Genomic DNA, 20,635 nt, shown 5'->3' with positions numbered 1-20,635 from the left:
TAACAAACATAAAAACAACAAAGAGTTTCGTAAGAATCGAAACAGATAAGGCGGCGACAACAGGACTGGAGATACACCACATTACCTGCATGGTCTATGTCTCTGTGCTTTTACGGCCCGAATAGACACAGCGGACGCTAGCAGAGAGGCAGCAGCAGGAACCGATCGCTGGACGGTGAGAACCTAGCGGGATCTAATCTCGTCGACTGAACGACGGGAACGACGGGAACGACGGGAACGACGGGAATGTAGGGACCCTCGAATCAACTCTCGATATGGCGAGTCCCTGAGCATCACGGACCTCGAGAAAAGTCGGAGGGTAGGGGAGAGCTTTTCTTTTTTATGGGGATAGAACATTGATAAATCAGAGAGCATGCTTAAGCAGCCTTCTCCAATACCCCAAAAGGATTAGTGTCCTGGACGTCAGGAACATCAGGGAACTTCTCTAATTCCTCCTTCGTCTGAGGTTTGGCTCCCTTCTTGGGAGGAACAGTCGAGAAACCTTCCTCGGGCTCCTCCTTGGTGCCACGCTTCTTTTGGTTGGCACCAGAGCGCGTCCGGATCGGCGACTTGTCAGTGATCTGCGACTGTGCCTTCTTGGTCCTTTGGGTCTGGGCCTTCTGAACTGCCTCATCTTCCGTGCTGATCTCCCCGTTCATCTCGACAGACTTCTGAATTTCACGGCTGACGCCCTTGAGAGCATCTAGACCGGCCCTTTCGGCAGCATGCATGTGAGTGGGATGAGGCTGGCTCGGCTCCTTGCGGTGCAGGTATGACCGGACGAAGAAGCGCACGAACAGGTATGTCAGAGGCAGGAGGTACATAACGTTGAGCCAAATTGCGAAAGCCTGACCGGTTGTATCAATGCAGGGGGTCATGGGCCCAACAGGTGTGCGGCGAGCAGCCGAGCTGCTGGCGACATCGGCAAAGGAATAACCAACGTTCTCAGCAGCACCCTCTGCGCCAGCAGCCCGCAACCCCAGCTTCTTGAGCCAGGGGCCGAGTCCTACAGCCGAGGCAGTCGCAGCCGCAGCTTCAATAGCGGACGTAGCGGAAGCGGCGGCGGCGCTTCCAGTCGAAAGCTTGCCGGGAAGAGTGTAGCTGACAAAGAGATACGATGCGGCCCAGGTGGTTCCAACGACGAACTGCGTGATCTGCATGGTGGTCAAAGAGCGCTTGATAACGCCGGGGACTCGAATATGAAGTGCGGTCAGAGTGTAGTACGTGTACTGGAGAGGATGGTCAGCCAATGTATCTGATTAATACAGACGATTTGAAAAAGCGATTGCGTACCATCAGCGCATGAATACCAGAGTTGATCAGGGTGAAGATAAGGATGGGAGGAGCCATGTAGCGGATACCCGCCCACATGCACATCATCGCACCAGCATGGTGGTAGGTCTGTAAAGTCGAGCTCTTCTTGCCCTTCGCCAGAATGATAGCAGTATCCAACACCTCGTAGAACTTGGACAGATAGAAGATCCAGCCCAAGTAGGCCAATCCTTGGTTCCACATACGGCCAACATCCGTCGGGTCGGGGACACCACCCGCAGCCAGCTGGTATTCGGGGTTCGGCAGTTTCCACTGATCGGTGACGGAGTCGTAGATGGCAGCATTTCCGTAGCCACGGGGGCCATTGATCTTGCAAAGAGAATCAAGCACGCCTACGACGCCGTGCGGGTCCTCGCGGTGAGGCCACGAGTTCCGGAAAGCCTGGAACATGCCGACGAACGTCCATGCGGAGTAGATGGCCAGGAAAACATTGTGGAGGATGACGAAAAGCTTGAAGAGCCGCGTTTGGCTGAAACCCCAGGGCTTGTACCCACGACTCTTGTTGATGCGGTTGATGATGACGACGGTGACTGCGTAGACGCTGGCAATAGTAATGGGCACGCGGACGTCCAGGAGCTGTTTGTACAACTCAGGGGGAATGTTGAACGGCTGGTTCCATGTCGGCTCAGACATCAGAGGAGCAGGAAGAGGCTCGGGAAGCTCGCTAGCAGGGAATTGGAAGAGCGAGGCGGGCGGTAAACCGAAGCGCACGACAGCAGGGCCCGCCTCGGTGTCGACGTTGAAGTCGATCATGATCGAATACTTCCTGAGGGCGAAGTCACAGGTGAAGCAAGAATTGACGAGAGAGGACTAGACTTTCGAGATAACAGGTCTGTGGCCCTTTTTTAAAAAGAGGAAGACAAGGCCAAGAAATAAGGAAAGGGTGGGGAAAAAAAAAGTTTCAACGTCGCAAAAGTACTCCCCAAAGCAGAAAAGGGTAATGAAGTAATTCCACCTCCTCCCCAAGGTTCGATCAAATCGCGCCGAGGCAGATGCGGGATAGATAAATCCTTTAGAGATGTGAAGTGTCAACTCAAAAGCAAGTATCGAATGATTCTCTACAAATCAAGAGAGTCTAGTCTCGTCAATGGCAGAAAAATATTGAAGTGTCATTAGTATCTCCAAGAGTGGAGCCGTGATGCATTTGTTGGGAATTTGGCTGCTCTGGGCGTCGATGAAACCTCGGCCCAACACAATTGATTGCAACAATCAATTTCCCTAGCAAGCTTGTGAAGAAGATCTTCTAGATATACCATGAATAAAAGGGCCTTACAGATAGTTATATAGAAGCGCATTGGTCAAACCATGATGATGATGCTATAGCTTATTGCTCGGTAGAGGTAGATACCTGTTGGATGGTTTCTTGCCACTGCCGTCATCCTCACGCGATGTGTTGAACAATGATGCAAGGCATGAAGACACGGTGATCTCTCAACGAGCTATTCTGGGAATAATTCTACATCTTCTATACTTCAATAATAGAGTACATCTACTTAGATGCAAAGCTACACAAGTACAACCCTCGTACCTCCATCCCTGCTGACCTATATAGACTGTAGTAGGGACCGCGACCTTTTTAAATGATCCGCGTCGCAAAAGTGATGCGCAATACCAGCCAAGTAGCCAATCAGAAATTTTAATATTGGCGTTTTGGCGTCTTGGATTAGTCAGCGATAGGGTCGCGAATAGGTTACCCCGGATTTGGCATGGCACGAGATTTGCAGGCCTTTGGCCTTAACCCCAAGGCCACCAGGGCCTAGGCATCAAGGCAGCATCAAGGCAGCATCAAGGTGTCATAGCGCGTGGAACATCGTTCACATGAAGCATTTAAGGATTCACCCCAACAAAGGGAAAATAGCCCGTAGTTATAAACTCTAGAGATATAGAATGAACCGAGGCATGGGGCTTCCTTGATTCAACATTTCTACCCCTGAACAAAACTAGACTCACTGCAGGATTGCACTAATGCAAGTTATGCAACCAACACAAGTGTGCAGATAGAACGCCTATCAACCTATCAAACGCCATGCCGGTTGACCGATTCTACTCGAGGGTCTTCAGCTCGCCCTCAAAGCGCCTAAGTAAAACCTTTCTTGAGATGGTGGAGCGCATAGCATTGATCTGATTCTGGCGGTGTTCTATTTGCTGTTTTGGTATCAAAATTGCCTCTCCCTGAACCACAGTACGGCAGGGCAGACCTTTGAGTTGTGATTTTCGCTGAAGACGCTAACAAGCCACATCCGCCACAGCCGTCTTAGTCGATGGTATTTATCCGTAGAATAGCCAGTCAGCCGGAAAACAATACTGCTAGGCTCCCTTATTCAGGTCAATTGGCCGAGAGTCCTGGGAGTAAATGCAGTTTTTCCACTTACGTTGCCAGCCCTACTACCGCGCATTGCAAGTCTGTTCCAGCCTAGCGTTGGAGCGGTTGGTGGATGCATGTTCAAAATATAAATGTACTTGATCTATTGTACAGTGAAACGAACGTGATGGACAAATCCCATAAGGATAAACGCAGTAGATACAATCGACTCGACATCAGTTGACCTAACCTCCGCTCAGACGGGTTTGGTACTCAGCGGGAGCGGCGGAGGCGCAGGTGATGATGGAGAAGGGGCGTTGACAGGTGTTGATCGCATCGCTGCTTTCTTGGGAGGTGGCGGTGGTGGGGCCTTTCGCCGGTTCAATGCGTCTATTTCTACTGAGTCGGATGAAGGCTGGCTTCGATTAAGGTGCGGGGGTGTAGGAGGAGGCCGGAATTGCTTGGATGAGATGGATGTGTTTGCCGACCTTTTCTCGTCGACAAAGTTATTGAAGCGTTGAGTGATCTTGTATCTGTCATTCAAGTCCTGGACTCGTTCTTTGCCCGCTTGAAGCTTATCGTTATGCCGCTCGCGCAAGTTGTTCACTGTAGATGTTGCCGATGACTCGGGCTGTGTTGTGCTTCCCCGAACCGGCAGGGAGGGGCCTTGCGACGGAGATTGAGATGAGCCTGTCCTCATTTGCGAGAAGCGAGCTTGAAGCTCATTAACTGAGGCTTGGCCGACTACTCCACCGGTTGTGTTGCTGGGGCTGCTTCTATCGTGTCCAATGCCAAGTGCAGGAACTGAAACTCCAGCATTGGATAGACGGGAGACAGCACTTTGGTTCAAGAGTCCCGCAGAAGCCGGTTCTGATGGGGAATATGCCGGGGGAGGGGTTGCTGGGTGGGACTGTGGAGTAGAGTTCATGCGAAGAGGAATCCGAGGCGGTACGCTCGGCACTGGCCTAGAACTCGAAGAGGACACGGAATTTGCCGGCGAATGCATTCTTCGGACTGGAGGAGGTGGAAGATTATCCGTGTTTATACCCGTCGTATTCACTCGGTAGGGTAGCGGTGGACCAGCTGGTCTTTGGGGTTCGGCCTCCTCAGCTCGATTCTGCTCCTGCTGCCGGGCCTGCGCGTGCTGGATCTCTTCCTGGGATAGAGGCGCCCCTAATCCCCTGCGATCCGGCGTCGTCTGATTCGGAACCGCACCAGGTCCATGGACCGCAATGTGTTTCGGTGGTGGCCCGAAAGCGGATGGATCCTTGAGTGATGACAGGGGTCGAGAGACGTGCTGCTCCTGCTCGCTGTCCCTATTATTCCCCTTTCCCATCCATCCTGCCTATACCAAAGCGAGCGTCAGCAAATGTCAAATACTGAATTTGCCCAAAAGATCGGAAAAGTACGAACCACTTGATTGATGCCTTTGAAGTCTCCCCGCCAGCTTTCTTTTCCTCCAGACTTACCCTTAGGGTGCCAGCCCTCTTTCAGAGTTTCTCTTAAGCCACTCATCGTGAGCTCAAACGTATTCCAATATATAAAGATAATGGAATGAATATGAGCACAACTGTATTAGGTGTCCGATCCAACTAGGATCGGTGACGCAGCATCTGGCGTCATCCCCGCCCCGCATTCTCAGTTATCTCCAATCTCCGCTGGGCACGTGACTATTCTCTATTCTTCGGCTTCCTCTTGCTCCACGCTTTCTCTTGTTTCCTTCGGGATCATGTTCAGTTATACGAGGTAAAACTTCGTCTCATTGGCATGGCCAAATGGGAAACAATGTTGTTTCAGCTGACATTAGAGTTCAAACCCTTGCGTGACAGTGACAATAACCGAGTGTCTTGTCCTACAGTTGAAGCATTTGGCCCCAACGACACGCATTTCTCGTCTTAAACTACCTAAGCTAACCCGCCGATCAAAGCAGTAGACAACTCGGGTCACTATGTCTTCGTGCTTGCTGATCTGGGCCACATAATGCGACCGCGAAGTCTTGTCTTCATTTTGAACACGAGTACTCCGTACTGCGTACTCAACTGAGCGAGGCGCCTTTACAACCGCTGTGGACATCATGGAGCCTTATCAATAGGCAATGATGCTTGCATCATGCCGCGCGCCAGGATTACTGGACATCGAGACTTCTGGAGCAGTCAATCGGCGATGAGTTCAGTCCCGTCGTGTTACGAATCCATGGTGTGCAGCGGCTCGTGTTCAGAGGCAGGCGGCTGCCTCACTTCCCGCTGATTGGCCGCTGATCGGTGCCCTTTCATTGTCCGGGTCTATACTTGGTAACCGCTTGACGCTGCTGCGCCATGTCAGCGCTCCCTTTGGCGACCGTTTTTTTGTTTCTTTTCTGTTGTCGGTCTCGTAAAAAAATGATCTACTTCTCCTTGCTCTGCCCCTCTTCGTCAGTTTGTCGTTCGAAGTTGTCACCTGGAGGCAAGAATACGGGAGAGATTCAAAGTGCATGCTTATTCAACTTCTTACAGCCTGTTGAGCTTCTAGCAGTAAGCAACTTTGGTGGTTGAACAGGTTTTGAATGTGAGGACTGGCTTCTAGTCTGCATTGTGGTACGAGTCTGGCGAGCCTGGAGGACAATTGCATCGTCTCAATAACTGTCTCAATAGCTGGTTATGCGACGTTGAATCATCCGAGGGAGTGCTTGTCTTAATTTATCCCGGAATCGTGAGACGACCACAGATAGGTATAACAGAATGATTGATCCTGAAAGGCCGAATTCCCTGGACAGCGCCAATGAGCACAGTATACAGCCGCTATCTCCTGGAGAGGAGCAGCCATCGCCATGGTACGGCGAGACAGTCTCTACATCTTCGCCGACATCTCTGTTCGGGTCGGATGCGACGGCTACCATTGTGCGAACAAGCCACACGACATATGAACCGACATCCCTCACATCACAAATTACAAACGTTCTCCCGACGGCGACCACAGTAATCTCTTCAATCTCAACTGGGACTTCTCCCCAACCGGGAGACAGCAGCTCAGGAAGCAGCAACACGAAGACAATCGCTATAGCTGTTCCAGTATCTGTAGTTGGTGCTGCATTGCTCCTCGGAGCGTTATTCCTTCTTCTGAGACGCCGCCGTCGGAAAACTCGACAAGAGGACCCATCGGACCTCCAAGTTGATATGGCTCACACAACTCGAACAAACTTGCTGCCGCAGAACGGTACTCCATGGAACGTCGGACACGCAAGATCCCATGAAATCCTCTTCGACGGCCCCTATCCTTCTCAGGCCGCCTCAAATGATCACATTCCACCAAGCCAGCCATACAATCATCAAATAAACGCGACGCCGAGATCCCAGCCACCTACATTGTCCGTTCCTACTCCTCCAGCTGGAGTCTCAGAGCATAGACAACCAGAAGGCGGATTAGGGTTACCGGAAACCAGCCCAGTCACACCTGGATGGCGAGCCGGAAGCGAAGATCGTCCCCGCTCGCCGTTTGATCATCCGTTGGATGATGCCATGTCCGAGGTGTCGGGTCTGAGTGACAGGCGGGGAGCCACGCATAGTCGCGATCTAGATGATATTTCATCCGTATCTTCCATCGGTGACGACGAACCCGCGACGCGCAGATAATGCTGCGAAATGTAATGGGTTATGCCTGGGTTCATTGGACGATTTTAATAATGCGCGAATTCTTGACGTCTGCCGCGATGTTTTGAAGCTTTGCTGGGCGGTACCCTGGATTCTTTGTTGATTGATGCTATCTGGCGATACTTGTCGGTACCTACAAGTTGAGTAAGAGAATGAGATTTGGAATGAGAGATTATCATATCTTTTTATGCCTTCATGTGGTATCTACAATTTTGTCTGTCTCTTTCCAACGCTCATATATAGACATTCGGACAAAGCGACTATCGTCCACCTCCAAAATCCGGCTTGTAAGCCACGACCTTGCCCTTCATTAGCTCTCTCAGTGCCATTGTAGCATACTGGCTCGACCCGAGCTGGAACTTGAGGACCACGGCGATCTTTCCAGCGGAATCAGCATTAGACCCAGTAGCTGCTTCCTTGCCGTTGAGCCTGTCCAAATCCGTTTGCACGAACTGCTCGTCGTCCTGAGAATACAGTTTAACATCCACCGAGTAGTCCGCACCCATCCGGCTAAGGACCTTGCGGTAGCCGCCGCTAAGACTGATATCCTTCCACTTGCGGCGCATGTCGAAGGGATCGAGACCACCGCCTTGCTCGCTGCCCATGAAGCGCTTGTAGAAGTTGGTCACCTCGTTGGCGGGGTAGACCACGTCGAATCCAGGGAGCGGCAGGACGACGTCGAAAATGGAGTACTTACCGCTGGCGGCTTCCTCGGCGGTTAGGGCGCGGGCGCGCTCGAACATGTCTTCGGCTGAGTAGGCGCTGTCGTGTGCCGCGGGCTTGACGACAACCTCGCCGTCGGCGTCGACCTCAGCTTCAGGGTCGGTTGATTCGACCTTTTCGCGGTGCTCGTGGATAAGGACGAGGTCGCCTTCTACTACTTTGTCGCCGTAGAGCCGCCAGCGTTCGCCGACAGCGAAGTTCCAGACCAGAGACTGGTAAGCGTGCACGTACATCAGACGTAGGTTTCGGGGAATGGTTTGCAATGCTCCGAGATAATCGTTCTGGGAGCGGCCCAGATGGCGGATCAGGTTGTTTTCCGCTGAGAATTTCCGGGGTAGTTTCTCCACGGCCTCGGTGACTTTGCCGGTAGTCTGGAACATGTGGATTGCTTCTGCACGAGCCTTGTCATCTGAGCTAATCGTGGAGGTCGAGTTGCCTTCCTGGGCTGCTGCAAGGATATGAGGACTGTAATGCAGGATTGCATCACAGGCGCCCTTGAAGTCACCCTGGAGCATCTTCACACCGACCATATCCGTGCGGGTCGCAAAGGTTCCGAAGCGTTGCAGGCCGTAGTAATTGAAGTAACCGCGCTCACGGAGGTTTCGCAATGCGGAGCCCACAAACTCCTTGGCCTTGGCGACGGCATCTTCGCGATTTTGAAGGTCCACACCAGGAATAACGCATTCCCGCAGAGTGATGACGAACTCATTACCCTTCAGATCGCCCAGCTCGAGGCCATGGCGGCAATACTCGTAGTCTCCCACGGCCGAGTTGCGAAGGGCAGAGTTAAGCTTTGCGAGCCGGTCGGCAAAGACCCGGCTTACACATGCTCGCTGCACGGTCACACCACGTCGGTCCTTAGTACCGGCAAACTGGAAGCTTCTCGGAGCCATTTTCATTGAACGCGCCAGGAAAGATATAACTTCCATGGTATCCTTGTTCTCCTTGTATATCGTAAAATGCAGATAGGAGCCTCCCAGCTCCTCGAAGTTGAGCCGGCCTCGTTCGCGCCCTGAACCACGTCCACCTTGGGGGTTGCGCTTGTTCCGGTTGGGAGCGGCCGAGATATTCATCATGCCTTCGCTATCAGTCTGCGATTCGAGTTGCGAATTGAAAATGCGACGGATTGCCTGGTGAATCTTGATGCGCTGGTCGCGATCTGTGACAACGACAGTGTTCACTCGACCCAACTCGTTCGGCCTCGCTCTGGGGTTAGACAGGGCACGGGTATGTAGAGCCAAAATTCGCTCGGTAGCCTCGGTGCCAAAGAATGACTCCAATAATGCCTTGTCTTCCTCTGAGAGCTGGAACTCGGCAGCGGCCTCCTCTTTAGCGGGCGGCGCATCTTTCTCTCCAGCGGCTGCTGACTCTGCGGTATTATCCACTACAGGAGCCTCCGACTTGGTCCCAGCATCGTTGTTCTTGGTTCCATCTGCAGGCGAAGTGGGAGGATTCAAATTTCGAAGATGCAAAACTTCACCGGACGGGAGAATCTCATTGACGAGGAAATCGGTGTATCTGAGACAAAAGAGGGTTAACTTGATTTGCGGTATCTCAGATTTCAGTTGTACCTCTTCTTCAGAACTCCGGAAAAGCCCACGTTGTCTGCACTGACAAATTCGGTGATTCCGACCTCAGCTTCCTTCAATGCTTGAGCATCCCCATCGGAGATCTCCAGAGCCGGCACGGTGGAAGGAGGCAGCACAGCATCGTCCGAGATGGAGATATCCTCAGTCTTGAGTCGCTTGCGCGGTGACTCGACAATATCTGCGCTCTCCATTGTTGAGATATGAGTATTTCTGCACGAAGATACTGGATCTAGAGCTGCAGCTTGTTGGCGGAGAACTGCTTCAATCTCCGCAATAGCCTTTACCGCAAGCGGCATAGACCAGGGCTAGCCCTACTGCCTATTTGGGACGTCTGATAGCAACTGTAGACGGTACCTTGAATTCTTGATGTATACTTATTTACACGGAGTACGCAGTGTCTACTTTAGCTCAAGTGATTATTGTTATCTGAAAAGGTCAATATTATTCCCTGGTGTAACAGTGAAATTGTTAGCACAATGAGGGTTGTTAGATCATCAGTATAAGCGCTAGGCATCATGTAGCATCCTCGAGTATATAGACACATAGTAACTTCTCCATCAAACCTTCTAGAGGCTATTCTGAACATCACTCGCGTACCTAGGCCCATTCAAGACAGCAGTTGGGGCAGAACAAGGAGATGTTATTCCAAGTGTGCTGGCCAAGTCAAAAATACACAGTAGACAAAGACCAACATGCTACAGAAAAGCCAAGGACAAAGGCCCTCTCAGGGTCGAGAAATCCTCCTTGTAAAGATTTGGGTCTAGCAGTTTGACCCAAGTTCGAAACGCCATAAGTCTCAAGAGACCAGGACGAACAAAGAAAGATATGTTCGATAACTGTTGGGGCGAACCCACTGAAAGCACAATGGGCTTTTCATGATATCAAGACCCATGGAACCCCTACGAATGTTGCTTCCTATTATTTGCCTTACGACAAGGCCTTTTCAAGAAGAACACCCGGACAGGGATCGAGAGTGAGACTCTTGCTAGTAGACAAGGGAATTCAGATCAACAGTTTCATGGAATCGACTCCTTGTCTGTCGCAACGGCATCCTATGGCGGAGCTCCGTAAAGGTAATGAAGAATTGCCTTTCCGACATGATTCGCATCATAATGGTTCTTTTCAGGATGAGAGACACGTCGCAAAGAATCTCTTTGTTGACTAGGAGACTCTTGAGGCCTAAGAAGGGGATCCAATGCAGAAACGCCATGGAATTGAGACACCTTACACTCTGCTCAAAGTCCATTGCTGATAACTCCAACTATAAAGTCGCTCTCCTTTCTCACCGGTGGAATGATATCCAACCATCGAACTCCTCTGTTCTCTCTATTTCCCTCCTTCGTCTCGATTTCCAAAACTTTGAACGCAACTCACCTACTGTACGCAAACTCCTCGAACCGGCTACCCTTCTTCAAGACGTTGAGTATTATATCCAAACCAATTTTGCAAATCTAACAGCATGGGTATCCCACAGTGGAGCGAGCAAGACGAGCGCCAGGCGCGCATGCAGGATGCCGGTCTTTACATCGACTGGCCCAACCCGTACAACCTCGAACCGGGGCTGTACATCATCGTCCACATGGGGTATACCACCCAGCCCGGCGAAATGATGGATGTCATTGATGACGCCTACAGCACTGTCACAGCGCATCTCGAATCACAACAATTCCGCAACCCGCGGCACCCCATTCCAGGGCGCAAGAGCCTTTTCATACACTATGAGCTGATCAACCAGGATGACGGCACGACAAACCCCTTCCCGACGGAGGTAGAGCTCTTTGAAGAGGTCCAACGTCACCTCATGCACATGTTTGATCAGCTTGAGTTCGGGGAAAGTTCGATCTCCCGTATAAACTTGGTCCGGTGCGTGTGTTCTGGTGTGATATGGTGGAGTGGGAGCAAGAGCTTCCCACTGTCACTGTTGAAGTGTTCGAAGAGACAGACTCTGACTCGCAGGAGGCTGAGCTCCCCACTGTCACTGTTGAAGTGTACGAGGAGGCAGACTCTGACTCGCAGGAGGCGCAAGATGACGATAAGCTACCTGAATCTGCTCAGCAATGATCTCCCTTGGCTTTGCGTCTTTAACTAAATTTTTCAATTGGTGGACTGGCTGACTGAGAAAGGATAGGCATCAGAGCGACGCAACGAACGAACGCTTGGCGCATGCTGGTTGGAGTCCGGATTGTTTGGGTTCATTGTTGGGAAAGGTATGTCTCTTTGCTTATTCTGCGATCTTGGAGTTGCGTGCGGTGGCTGGTCGAATGTGTCATTTCATCACAGTAATACAAATGGGTATAATTTATTCTTGTTCACAGTTCCCTATGACAAGAAATGCAATTCATTGTAATGGGCTGCAGTGACAACAGCCTCAGCTATTATCATTAAACATACTGAAGGAGACGATGGTGAATCGACACACTCCGTTCCGTCTATGCATATTCTATATTGTACTCTATGCATGTCAGGATACATAAGATCGTTCATTTCTCATATCATCATGAGGGTCATTGCTGAAAATCGGGTGTCGCCGGTCGAAAAAGCCCTCTATCAAGGTTAATGTCGTATGGCCGTTATGACAGGTGAAAAAAGTCTTCGCGCTCGAGAGGCCGTCAATCAATCCAGATCACGTCGTCAGCAGGACTTGTCGATTTTTGACCATCATCACGACTGCGCATAGGCAACGAATCTGTAGACTGAGCCTTTGCACCCTCCCACGCAGTTTTGATGGCTTGCACCATATCCCAAACCGCTTGTCTGGCTTCTTGCCGTGCTTTTCCCGCGTCGAGAAGGGATTCGTAAGGCGTATGCGTATGCCTGATGTGTGCTTCCACAGCCAAATCGGCCTTTTGTTCGTCTGTTTTCCTTGTCGTTCTTCCTACTCGTCCAGAGCACTTCAGGAAAGCGTGATCAACAATAGTCTCCAGGGACTCAGCTGGCATGAGTGGAAACTTGTTGCGCAGGATTTGTCTAGCTCGCGACAGGTCCTTTTCGTCTCGTGTCTTGACAGCATGAGCACGCGAATGGGCAGTCGCTGCAGCGGATTTGAGAACAGCAGCGTACACATCTCTCGGTACGCGGAGTCCAATATTTCGTTTTCCGGCATTGTCCTGTGATGCGTTAGATGATGGAAGCAGAACGCGCGGGCAATCCTTACATAGACGACGTAGACTATCCGACGGGACTCTTTGGTCTGAGTCCGACAGTGCCGCGTAATATAAACATCGCCCTTTGGCACAAAGACATAGTTGTCCTGCAAGGGCTCCCTATCTAAGCAATTCTGTTGGGACGAAGCGTCAGCTGAACTAGAGCTGCAAGCTAAGCTAGGACCTTGCCGTCGGATCTATAGCGCCACAGTCATAGGATAAAAGGAAACAACAATCATACCTCTTCAAGAGGTTCCATCGAAGCAGGAAGTCTAACAAACTTTGAATATTTTAATGACTGTTGATTACCACAATTTCTTGCGGTGTTGGCATCAGGGTTGCCCGTAGTACCGAAAAGTCCGCCCTGATTGCGCGCTTTCGAAGTGGTCTTTCTTCGTACTTCGGCTAAAATAGATTGAGGCGATTTAGGTGAAGCGAATCCATTCTTGACGCGAGTCTTTCGACGCCGAGCATGTTTCCGGGGCCCTTTCCTGCGGCCTGATGGAAGCGACATTTCGGGTTTACTGGCAATGTGGGGATTTGAGGGACTGAAAATAAAATAGGCTTAAGTAGGTGGTCTCCAAAAAGGTACGCAAAATCCTCGAAGTATCTGACTCATGGCACGGTTCATTCACCGACCAGCTGTCTCATGCTTCGAAGCGAGCGGTGGCTTGTCAACAAAGAAAAGACAACGGGAAGGCATTGAGCCCATACATGGAATCAGGTACAAGTAAACTGAGGACTAATGTACCAGTCAAGGTACCCTGAGGATTCTCACGACCAATAATGAAAAGGTAATCGAAGCATCAATAACGAATGGGAGACTCTTTTGAAATCCTTGCTGCCCATCGGGTTCCTTGGCGGGGTGCAAAGTGTGGCTGGAGATGTGGCAATGCAATGATAGTCTGCCTTACTTTTCGGGTAAATGTATACAATGAGGCACGCTCAACTCTCTATCTCCTCATCATACCTACAACTAATAACACCACAACTTCTGCCTATAGGTACTCTGTGTCCTGCAGTGGCCAGTCTGTCCGAATCTCAGTTGATATCCAAGACTACATTAGTCAAATGGTTTCGCATTTCTCCAGGATTCCATCCCTGAGGCGTAGAAGACAATTGCTTTGTCCCTATCGGGGTCGCAGAATGTCATCAACTGCTAATCTTCGATTAGCTTGCCATGTTTCATGATAATGGGGAAGTCAAAGTAGCTTGTGTTATGCCATTGCTCATCTATCCTTTGAGCTGCTAAAGGTTGCTCGAAGGACCGTTGGCATTGATCTTCATATGAATGTCTCATTCGCCAGATGTTCGTTATCTGGCAAATGCGCTTACATGCCGGATCGTGACAGGATGGTGAGTGTTGCCGCGGTGATATAGTAGTACTTCTGCTTTCCAAGGTTCCATTCTGTCACCGCTGTGAGGATCTGATGTGCTGTAGACCCCTAGCGACCATGGCACTGGAATCATCGGTATAGCGGATGGGGCTACTGTCTCAGCAACCCTCAAGAAAGAACCACTGGCCTCCTGAAATCTTCAATCATCTTTACAATTATACGTAATAGCAGCTTGTGCTAGTTCAGAAACTGCAAAATTCAGTTAAGACGATGCAATGGTGCCTTGTCATGTGTTTCGGACGCCGATCCGTCTTGTGGGCATGGCGCCTAGATTGACAACAGGTCTTCTCCAGCTACATCATTAGTCTAATGTATAAAACTGATTTGGAGTGCGGTATTCGAAGACTCGAGGTCACTCATGTGATTCTCTGAAGATGATCTTCAAATCCAAGACCATTTGATTCCTTCGAGAAACATTGTCAATGGCAAGATGAATCCGTCAGTACTTGGTATTGGGCTCCTCGGGCACGAGCTTGGTTGTTGATACAGGTTGAAAACTGGGAAGTGGGAAGAACAAGTTTGCTGCCTTCTGGGGCCGAGCTCGGAGATTCCTTCATTATTAACTATGGCGTACGGAGTACAGAAAGTATATATCTACTCCGTACTTCATAAAAGATCGCTTGACGATCTCTAGTCTTGCGAAAGATCGAGGATTTACTCCATACTAGCTGTCCCCATTCTGCATGCGCTGCCTTAACTGTTATCGTGGGATTACTCTATGTGGTCAGGGGTTATGTCGTCATTGTACCCATTTCATCTCAATTGCCAACACCAACGTCCCGTGTCCACTTTTCGGCCATGTGGGCGAGATCAAGGCTGGAGGCTGGAGCTGAAAAGAACAAGCTAGTCACGATAGCCTCACCCATCTGGCCATTGGAATGTCACTAATAAGCGGCCCAGGTCCTTAGCGAGTCTTACCCCGGCGAGCAGCTAATCGCAACTAGGTAACGGAGTACAGGGCTCGATCTCGACTTTCCCCGAATTTGGTCCGATCAGCAGGATGGTAAGGGGGAAAGCCTCGGAGGGGCAACGCATGCAGTATTCCTAAGTCAACGGCTCCTGGTTGAACTAACATATAGATAATTGTCTAAATCAGTAATAGTAATGATCGCGAATCTCTGACGGAAATAGACCTTCATGCCGACGTAACGACGTCCAATGGATTCAGCCGAAGGGGAGCTGCCCCTGCAGGTGAAAAGGACAACTGGAGATCGTGATGGAGATGAAGGTGGGGCACAGCTGAGACCCACTCTTGTCAAAGGTTTCTTGTCATCGGAGTAAGTGTCTTGTACCTTGCCCTTACTTGAATCGACGACGTGGCTAAAAAGGATGGGACATCCAGAAAAGTCCGCAATTATCAACAATTAAAAGCTCAGCCAGCCTGTCATCTTTTAGTGTTGCTTCTCCTCAGCTCATCGGATCCATGTACATCTGAGCACTGGACAATCAGAGGATGACAGCCGTTCTCCAATTGGTGGGAAGGTGCTGTCGCTGACGGAGTACTCCGCAAGGCACAACACCGATAGCGTTCCAATTCAGGGATAGCGTTCCCTTGTTGCCTCGCACAGCTGACGGAAATTGTCCTTGAATCTTCATTCGATAACCACGCTTAGTGATTAGAAGCACCTTGTCCGATTATGCGTGATATCTCACCATGCCGGTAGGTTGTTCTATACGCCATATGAGAATCGAAACAATTATTCTCCTTTTCGTTTCGGGCCAGGATAAGAACATGGCATGATAAGAACATGGCATGATAAGAACATGGCATGATAAGAACATTGATGACCTCATATCACGTGAGTTTCAACCTTAATTTGAGAGCTCACAGGACGCTAGTCCAGAAAGGGTTATATTGACTCGGAGGTTTGGCGATCTTGAGACAGCTCTCAAGTTATTGTTTTCGACCTTACTTGCGATGCAGATCCGTCAATTTAGTATCTCTGGTTGTCTTTGACCATCTGCAGAGTGTCCATGATAGTATCCTGAAGGCTCAGCGACTCAAATATACCGTGGCAGAGGTTGAGAGGCGGCCAAACATCTACTTCACTCCATGTTGCAAAGGAGACTGTCACGAGTCTCGAGCATGCGACTAATTGCAGACAACCAATGTATCCTTTGGGAAGTAGACTGTTGGTACGATAATTCTATTGCGCGGCTTTCAACTGTGAATCTGCCGGTTCAGCGACCACAGCAGGAGGGGTCCCGAACTCGTACAAACGAACACCAGTGAGGGCCGACTCGTAGCCATAGCATGCATCTCCGGCTGCACATGAACGTTCCAATGCTGAATGATATCTTCTTCATCAAGGACAAGGGGGTCTTTATACTGCTATTTCGAACTTCGTTAAGTCCATGGATCGGAAAGTCCTGAACCCGCGAGAAACAACACTATACATGATCAGTGATGATGCAGTAAGTCATATTGGCGGGCTGGGAGATAACCTACCTTTGGTCATTCATGTCCTTTCGCACGTTAGGGTTGTGATGACGATGTCTACATCCAAGAACAACTTTGACTCGGTAGCTTCCGTAGCCACAAGGCTGCCTTGGTGCCTTGGGCATGTGCGACCCGGTCGGAATTGCACATCAACCTGGCTCAGCAAACAGTTTTCATAACAATCAATTGAGTCTTGACCAGGTTCACCATCTTGAATAGACAGGAGTACTAGAGACTTTGATGGATTGAAAGATCAAGAACTTGCCGACTTGTAGCACAATCATCCACAGATACCTTCATATCCGAGATTATCTCACGAAAACTATATTCTCCACTAAGTAGAACAAGACACCATCGGCGAAGTGGAGGGGAATCGGGCTGGAGCTTCCGTTTGGCCTGATTAATTTATTGTTCATGATTTGCAGTCCCAGTCTGATCCAGAGAACGGTATTTCTGTTAAGTGATCGCAAAAAAGAAGTGCGTAGCGGTGGATCTGCGGATGGGAAAAAGAAAAAATTACATACAGTGTCTAAATTATTACAAACAGAGGAAAAGAAAAACACACGATTTCCTCCCCTCTTGGATTTCTTTCATATTAATTCTCGAAGCTTTTTCTCTCCTGCTCTCTTCCTCTCTCTCCAATCTCCTCTTTTCCTTCCTTTTCTCTACAACCTTCTAGACCAAGGTCAAAGGGTAAAGACATAGATAAAGGGCAAGCAACGATAAAGACATACCTCCGCTTCTCCCTTTGTTCCAGGGCAGCTCCAACCTTCCCCTCGAGCCTCTGGATCCCTTCGATTGCCCTCCCTTGTCCTGTCATAGCTCCGATATCCTTTTCCTTTCTACTCTTCTCCTCGCTATTAAATCTGTTATGTACTCTTTGAGAATACAAGATATGTACTAGATAATCGGTACATCTTGTCCTAATCTCTCCTTGTTTCACTCAAGAGGGGGCTCACATTCTTTCTACATCCGTCGTCCGGCCCGGTTGCCTGCTTGGCTTCAATGACACTGAAAGTGCACATTACTCGTCCGCTCATTATCGTTCACCGAGCCTCTCTCTTTTCGGACATTCCTCAGCGCCCGAGGTATCTGGACGACCTCTGATTAGGTTGCCTGGCAGCTCGAATTGAATGGTTGCTGGGATCACTGGGTTGCTGACATGAGTTGGGATAACCCTGTCCACAGGTATGGCTCAAAGTCTTCTACGCACATACCATTATCTCCTTACGAACTGTGAATCCTCTCCCGGCACTGGCGGGGTGAATTCGCATTGTGCGTGCCTCTCGTCAGTCGCTGCTTTACTACGAGCTTGCCCTTTTTTCCCCCATTCTTCACTGCTTGATACATACAATAAAAACTTGCTCGGCGAAACCGCCTGACTCCCTATGCTATGGACTCCGTCCCAGAGTGGTTCCGTGAGAAGATGATACTGACAGAGCCTTCGCTCATGTTTAGCTTCAGCTATCCAAACGGTGAACCTCAGACACCGACGAGGACTCCTACAACTACAGTGTTCGGTGATTCCGCCTTTCAGACACCCAAGCTCGAATCTAGTTTTTTCGACCCTCGAGTTACCTGGGACACGTCAGATCCTTATGCGTCGAGTCCGGAGTTCCTTCGAACACCCCAGCGATTCGGCTTGAGCACCCCTTCGAACGCACTACGACTGCCAGACACGGTCCCGGGTCGAACTGGAGGGGTGGATGCTTTGCAGGGCTTGGAACAGGAGACTGATACGGCCAGAAGAGTACGGTCCGCAAAACCTAATGGTGGCTCAGGCGAGGACGGTCCTCGGACCGTAGACTCTGCAAAGTCTGCTGCTTCAATGCAAACTCCACCCCCAAGCAGTGCATCGAGAAGGAAAATAACCGGGTTGGACAATGTCATCGACACAAACAGAAAGCACTCTCCGCATGGTGGTCATCTGGAGACTCCTAGCCGCTTACTAGGTGCTTCGCCCAGGTTTTTTGCGGGTCTCCAGTCCTCTCCAGACCCTTTCGACCTGGCGGCGATTGATCCGTCTGCCTCGCCTTTCTTTCCTCAGCAGAGGTTGTTTTGGGACAATGATATCGAGCAGCAGGGGGAAGCCTGAGTTTGTCTGGGAACAGCATGAACCCCTTCGACTCGAGTGCCCCAACTTCTGCCAATCAGGGCCATAATCAAACGTTGCAGGACGCTCGAATTCCGCAACTACCAGCGATCGACGTCACCCTTGACCTTCCCGAAGTTCACGGTCCCACGTATAGTCTCTCTGCTGCTCCTTCCGATGCAGCCCTGTTCCCAGCTCCTTTCTCCACTTCGCCCCGTCTTCCTATAGCCAAGGCCGAAGATCCGGCTTTGTTTCTCTCTTCACCAGCCCGCCGTTTCGGCGGCCCTCAGCTCAGCCCAGATAAGAGACTCTTTTCTAAGCAACCCAGACAACCATATCACCACCAGACTGAGGAATTCAAGCGAGAAGAGCTTCGCCGTGCGCAGAGCATTAACCATTCTCTCACAGGCTTCGACGAGGAGGAGGACGATGATGATGATTTTACTCCTCGTCGATCCCGGCCGGGGCTCGCTCGCAGTGTGACTCATGCTGCTATAAATGCTCCCCCTCCGCGTTCCGTATCGGGACAGTCTGCGTCTGGAATGATGGCTTCCAGCAGTGGCATTCGCAAAAGCCCGTCCAAGGGACGGTCCTCCCCCATCAAACCCCTCCGTCAACAACTCACCAGAGCGAATACGGTTGCGTCTGGGTTTCCTACTCGCTCTCAGTCGGTGATTTTAAGAATAGGCAAGGATGGTAGAGCAAAGACCGAGATGCAGACCGTTGCTGAGGCATCCACCGGCCTGACAGACCCTGTGAGTGGAATGGAGATTGACCGATTCGCAACTGAGAATGAATTCGACTCTGCCGATCTTTCCGAGTACCCAATTGTTCCTACCCGCAACTCGTCCTTCGCATATTCGGACGTCGGCGAACCTACTGTGGCCCACAGTGACTCTGGCTCCCGGCCCCATTCGAAGGGCTCCTATACCTCCACTGCTGCCTCATCCCAATCTGGTAGAGCGTCACCCTGGGCTAGTTCTTCTCGAGTCCCTGCGAGACGGCCCGTGTACCGAGCGGATGAGTGGAATAGGACAACTCCCAAGCGGCAGTCGATGTTGATAAACTCGGATCTCACCTTCCCTAGCGTTGGGACCCCTTCGGGACTCCTTCCTGAGAACGAAGATGATTCTGGCGATGCCCAGCACGCACTTCGAAAAGTTCTTGAAGGAAGAGGACGACTTCCACGGTCCCAGACAATCGGCTATGGGTCACGGTCCAATAGGTCCTCACTCTCCTTTGCACATCTACGCTCGTCTCCCCCACGCTTCGGTGGGGATCTTGACCTGAATTCTCGGCCACCTAACACTTCCCCAACCACCATGACAGACCCCGACCTTGCTACTCCGACCACTGAACGCTACAGCAACCCAAGCAATAGCACCAGATGTGTTTGCCAGTCCATGGACAATGGCGGCCATCTCATGATCCAATGGTAAGCGAACATCAGCTTCGTTCTATTGTCATCTTCGCTAACCCCTCACAGCGAATCGTGCAACCATTGGCTCCATACCAAGTGTGTCGGACTTGAGCGGTCGAATCTGCCGTCTGTGTATGTGTGCGTATTTTGCGCCCAGACACCGACTAGGAAGAACCGGGTTCGAGGTCCAGTCAGTGCCACCGAACATGCGCCAACTTCACCTCTGGCTCATAAATCCTTCCGATTCCGGTAATTCCTCCGGTTCTCGCTTTTCAACTGGATCGGCCATTATTTCTCTCTACTATCATGTAATCATCACGAATACGAAGTCAGTGGTCATGACTAGCGTCAACAAGAGCCCTCTGTTCTTTGAAAGGCTCCTCCAAACTCACATTGTTTGACCTTTTGGACCATCCCTAATGTCTCTTTTGTCCGTCGCTTTATCAGAATCATTAGACATACCCCATTTTCGCTGGAGGGCATCAGTTTCCACCAACCCTGCATACCCAGTCTGTACTGACATGATGTCAATGTGTCACAGTCGTGATTACTGTCATAACTTATTTCCTAT

General features: G+C 50.5%; 8 protein-coding genes across 8 annotated transcripts; 4 read left to right on the top strand and 4 right to left on the bottom strand.

Annotated features, from left to right (window-relative positions):
• Positions 1 to 377: 377 nt before the first annotated feature.
• On the bottom strand, positions 378 to 2,085 carry P174DRAFT_430648 (elongation of very long chain fatty acids protein; the record flags this gene model as incomplete). Its single annotated transcript, XM_024825647.1, has 2 exons — positions 378 to 1,229; positions 1,294 to 2,085. 2 exons carry the CDS (start codon positions 2,083 to 2,085, stop codon positions 378 to 380), a joined length of 1,644 nt encoding a protein of 547 aa, XP_024682248.1.
• A 1,734-nt stretch (positions 2,086 to 3,819) lies between these two features.
• On the bottom strand, positions 3,820 to 5,293 carry P174DRAFT_158225 (uncharacterized protein). The gene is made up of 2 exons (XM_024821188.1): positions 5,048 to 5,293; positions 3,820 to 4,979 (listed from the first exon to the last, which is right to left on the bottom strand). Exons 1-2 carry the CDS (start codon positions 5,147 to 5,149, stop codon positions 3,891 to 3,893), a joined length of 1,191 nt encoding a protein of 396 aa, XP_024682247.1. The 5' UTR covers positions 5,150 to 5,293; the 3' UTR covers positions 3,820 to 3,890.
• A 536-nt stretch (positions 5,294 to 5,829) lies between these two features.
• Positions 5,830 to 6,258, top strand: P174DRAFT_158203 (uncharacterized protein). The gene has a single exon (XM_024821187.1). The coding sequence runs from the start codon at positions 5,950 to 5,952 to the stop codon at positions 6,163 to 6,165; it is 216 nt and encodes a 71-aa protein (XP_024682246.1). The 5' UTR covers positions 5,830 to 5,949; the 3' UTR covers positions 6,166 to 6,258.
• A 93-nt stretch (positions 6,259 to 6,351) lies between these two features.
• Positions 6,352 to 7,242, top strand: P174DRAFT_420240 (uncharacterized protein; the record flags this gene model as incomplete). Its single annotated transcript, XM_024824855.1, has 1 exon — positions 6,352 to 7,242. One exon carries the CDS (start codon positions 6,352 to 6,354, stop codon positions 7,240 to 7,242), a length of 891 nt encoding a protein of 296 aa, XP_024682245.1.
• A 191-nt stretch (positions 7,243 to 7,433) lies between these two features.
• P174DRAFT_440912 (pseudouridine synthase PUS7) lies at positions 7,434 to 9,783 on the bottom strand. The gene is made up of 2 exons (XM_024827169.1): positions 9,555 to 9,783; positions 7,434 to 9,501 (listed from the first exon to the last, which is right to left on the bottom strand). Exons 1-2 carry the CDS (start codon positions 9,761 to 9,763, stop codon positions 7,521 to 7,523), a joined length of 2,190 nt encoding a protein of 729 aa, XP_024682244.1. The 5' UTR covers positions 9,764 to 9,783; the 3' UTR covers positions 7,434 to 7,520.
• A 1,248-nt stretch (positions 9,784 to 11,031) lies between these two features.
• Positions 11,032 to 11,633, top strand: P174DRAFT_503515 (uncharacterized protein; the record flags this gene model as incomplete). The annotated part of the gene is made up of 2 exons (XM_024831168.1): positions 11,032 to 11,439; positions 11,466 to 11,633. 2 exons carry the CDS (start codon positions 11,032 to 11,034, stop codon positions 11,631 to 11,633), a joined length of 576 nt encoding a protein of 191 aa, XP_024682243.1.
• Positions 11,634 to 12,028: 395 nt separating this feature from the next.
• P174DRAFT_511938 (DUF2293 domain-containing protein) lies at positions 12,029 to 13,492 on the bottom strand. The gene is made up of 3 exons (XM_024831837.1): positions 12,957 to 13,492; positions 12,727 to 12,849; positions 12,029 to 12,679 (listed from the first exon to the last, which is right to left on the bottom strand). The coding sequence occupies exons 1-3, from the start codon at positions 13,227 to 13,229 to the stop codon at positions 12,182 to 12,184; spliced, it is 894 nt and encodes a 297-aa protein (XP_024682242.1). The 5' UTR covers positions 13,230 to 13,492; the 3' UTR covers positions 12,029 to 12,181.
• Positions 13,493 to 17,945: 4,453 nt separating this feature from the next.
• P174DRAFT_459804 (PHD finger domain protein) lies at positions 17,946 to 20,317 on the top strand (the record flags this gene model as incomplete). Its single annotated transcript, XM_024829808.1, has 3 exons — positions 17,946 to 18,604; positions 18,643 to 20,079; positions 20,131 to 20,317. 3 exons carry the CDS (start codon positions 17,946 to 17,948, stop codon positions 20,315 to 20,317), a joined length of 2,283 nt encoding a protein of 760 aa, XP_024682241.1.
• Between the last annotated feature and the right edge of the window lie 318 nt (positions 20,318 to 20,635).

The sequence above is a fragment of the Aspergillus novofumigatus genome, assembly GCF_002847465.1.
Source record: "Aspergillus novofumigatus IBT 16806 chromosome Unknown P174scaffold_4, whole genome shotgun sequence".
NCBI lineage: Eukaryota > Fungi > Ascomycota > Eurotiomycetes > Eurotiales > Aspergillaceae > Aspergillus > Aspergillus novofumigatus.
This window is presented reverse-complemented; position numbering and strand designations above follow the sequence as displayed.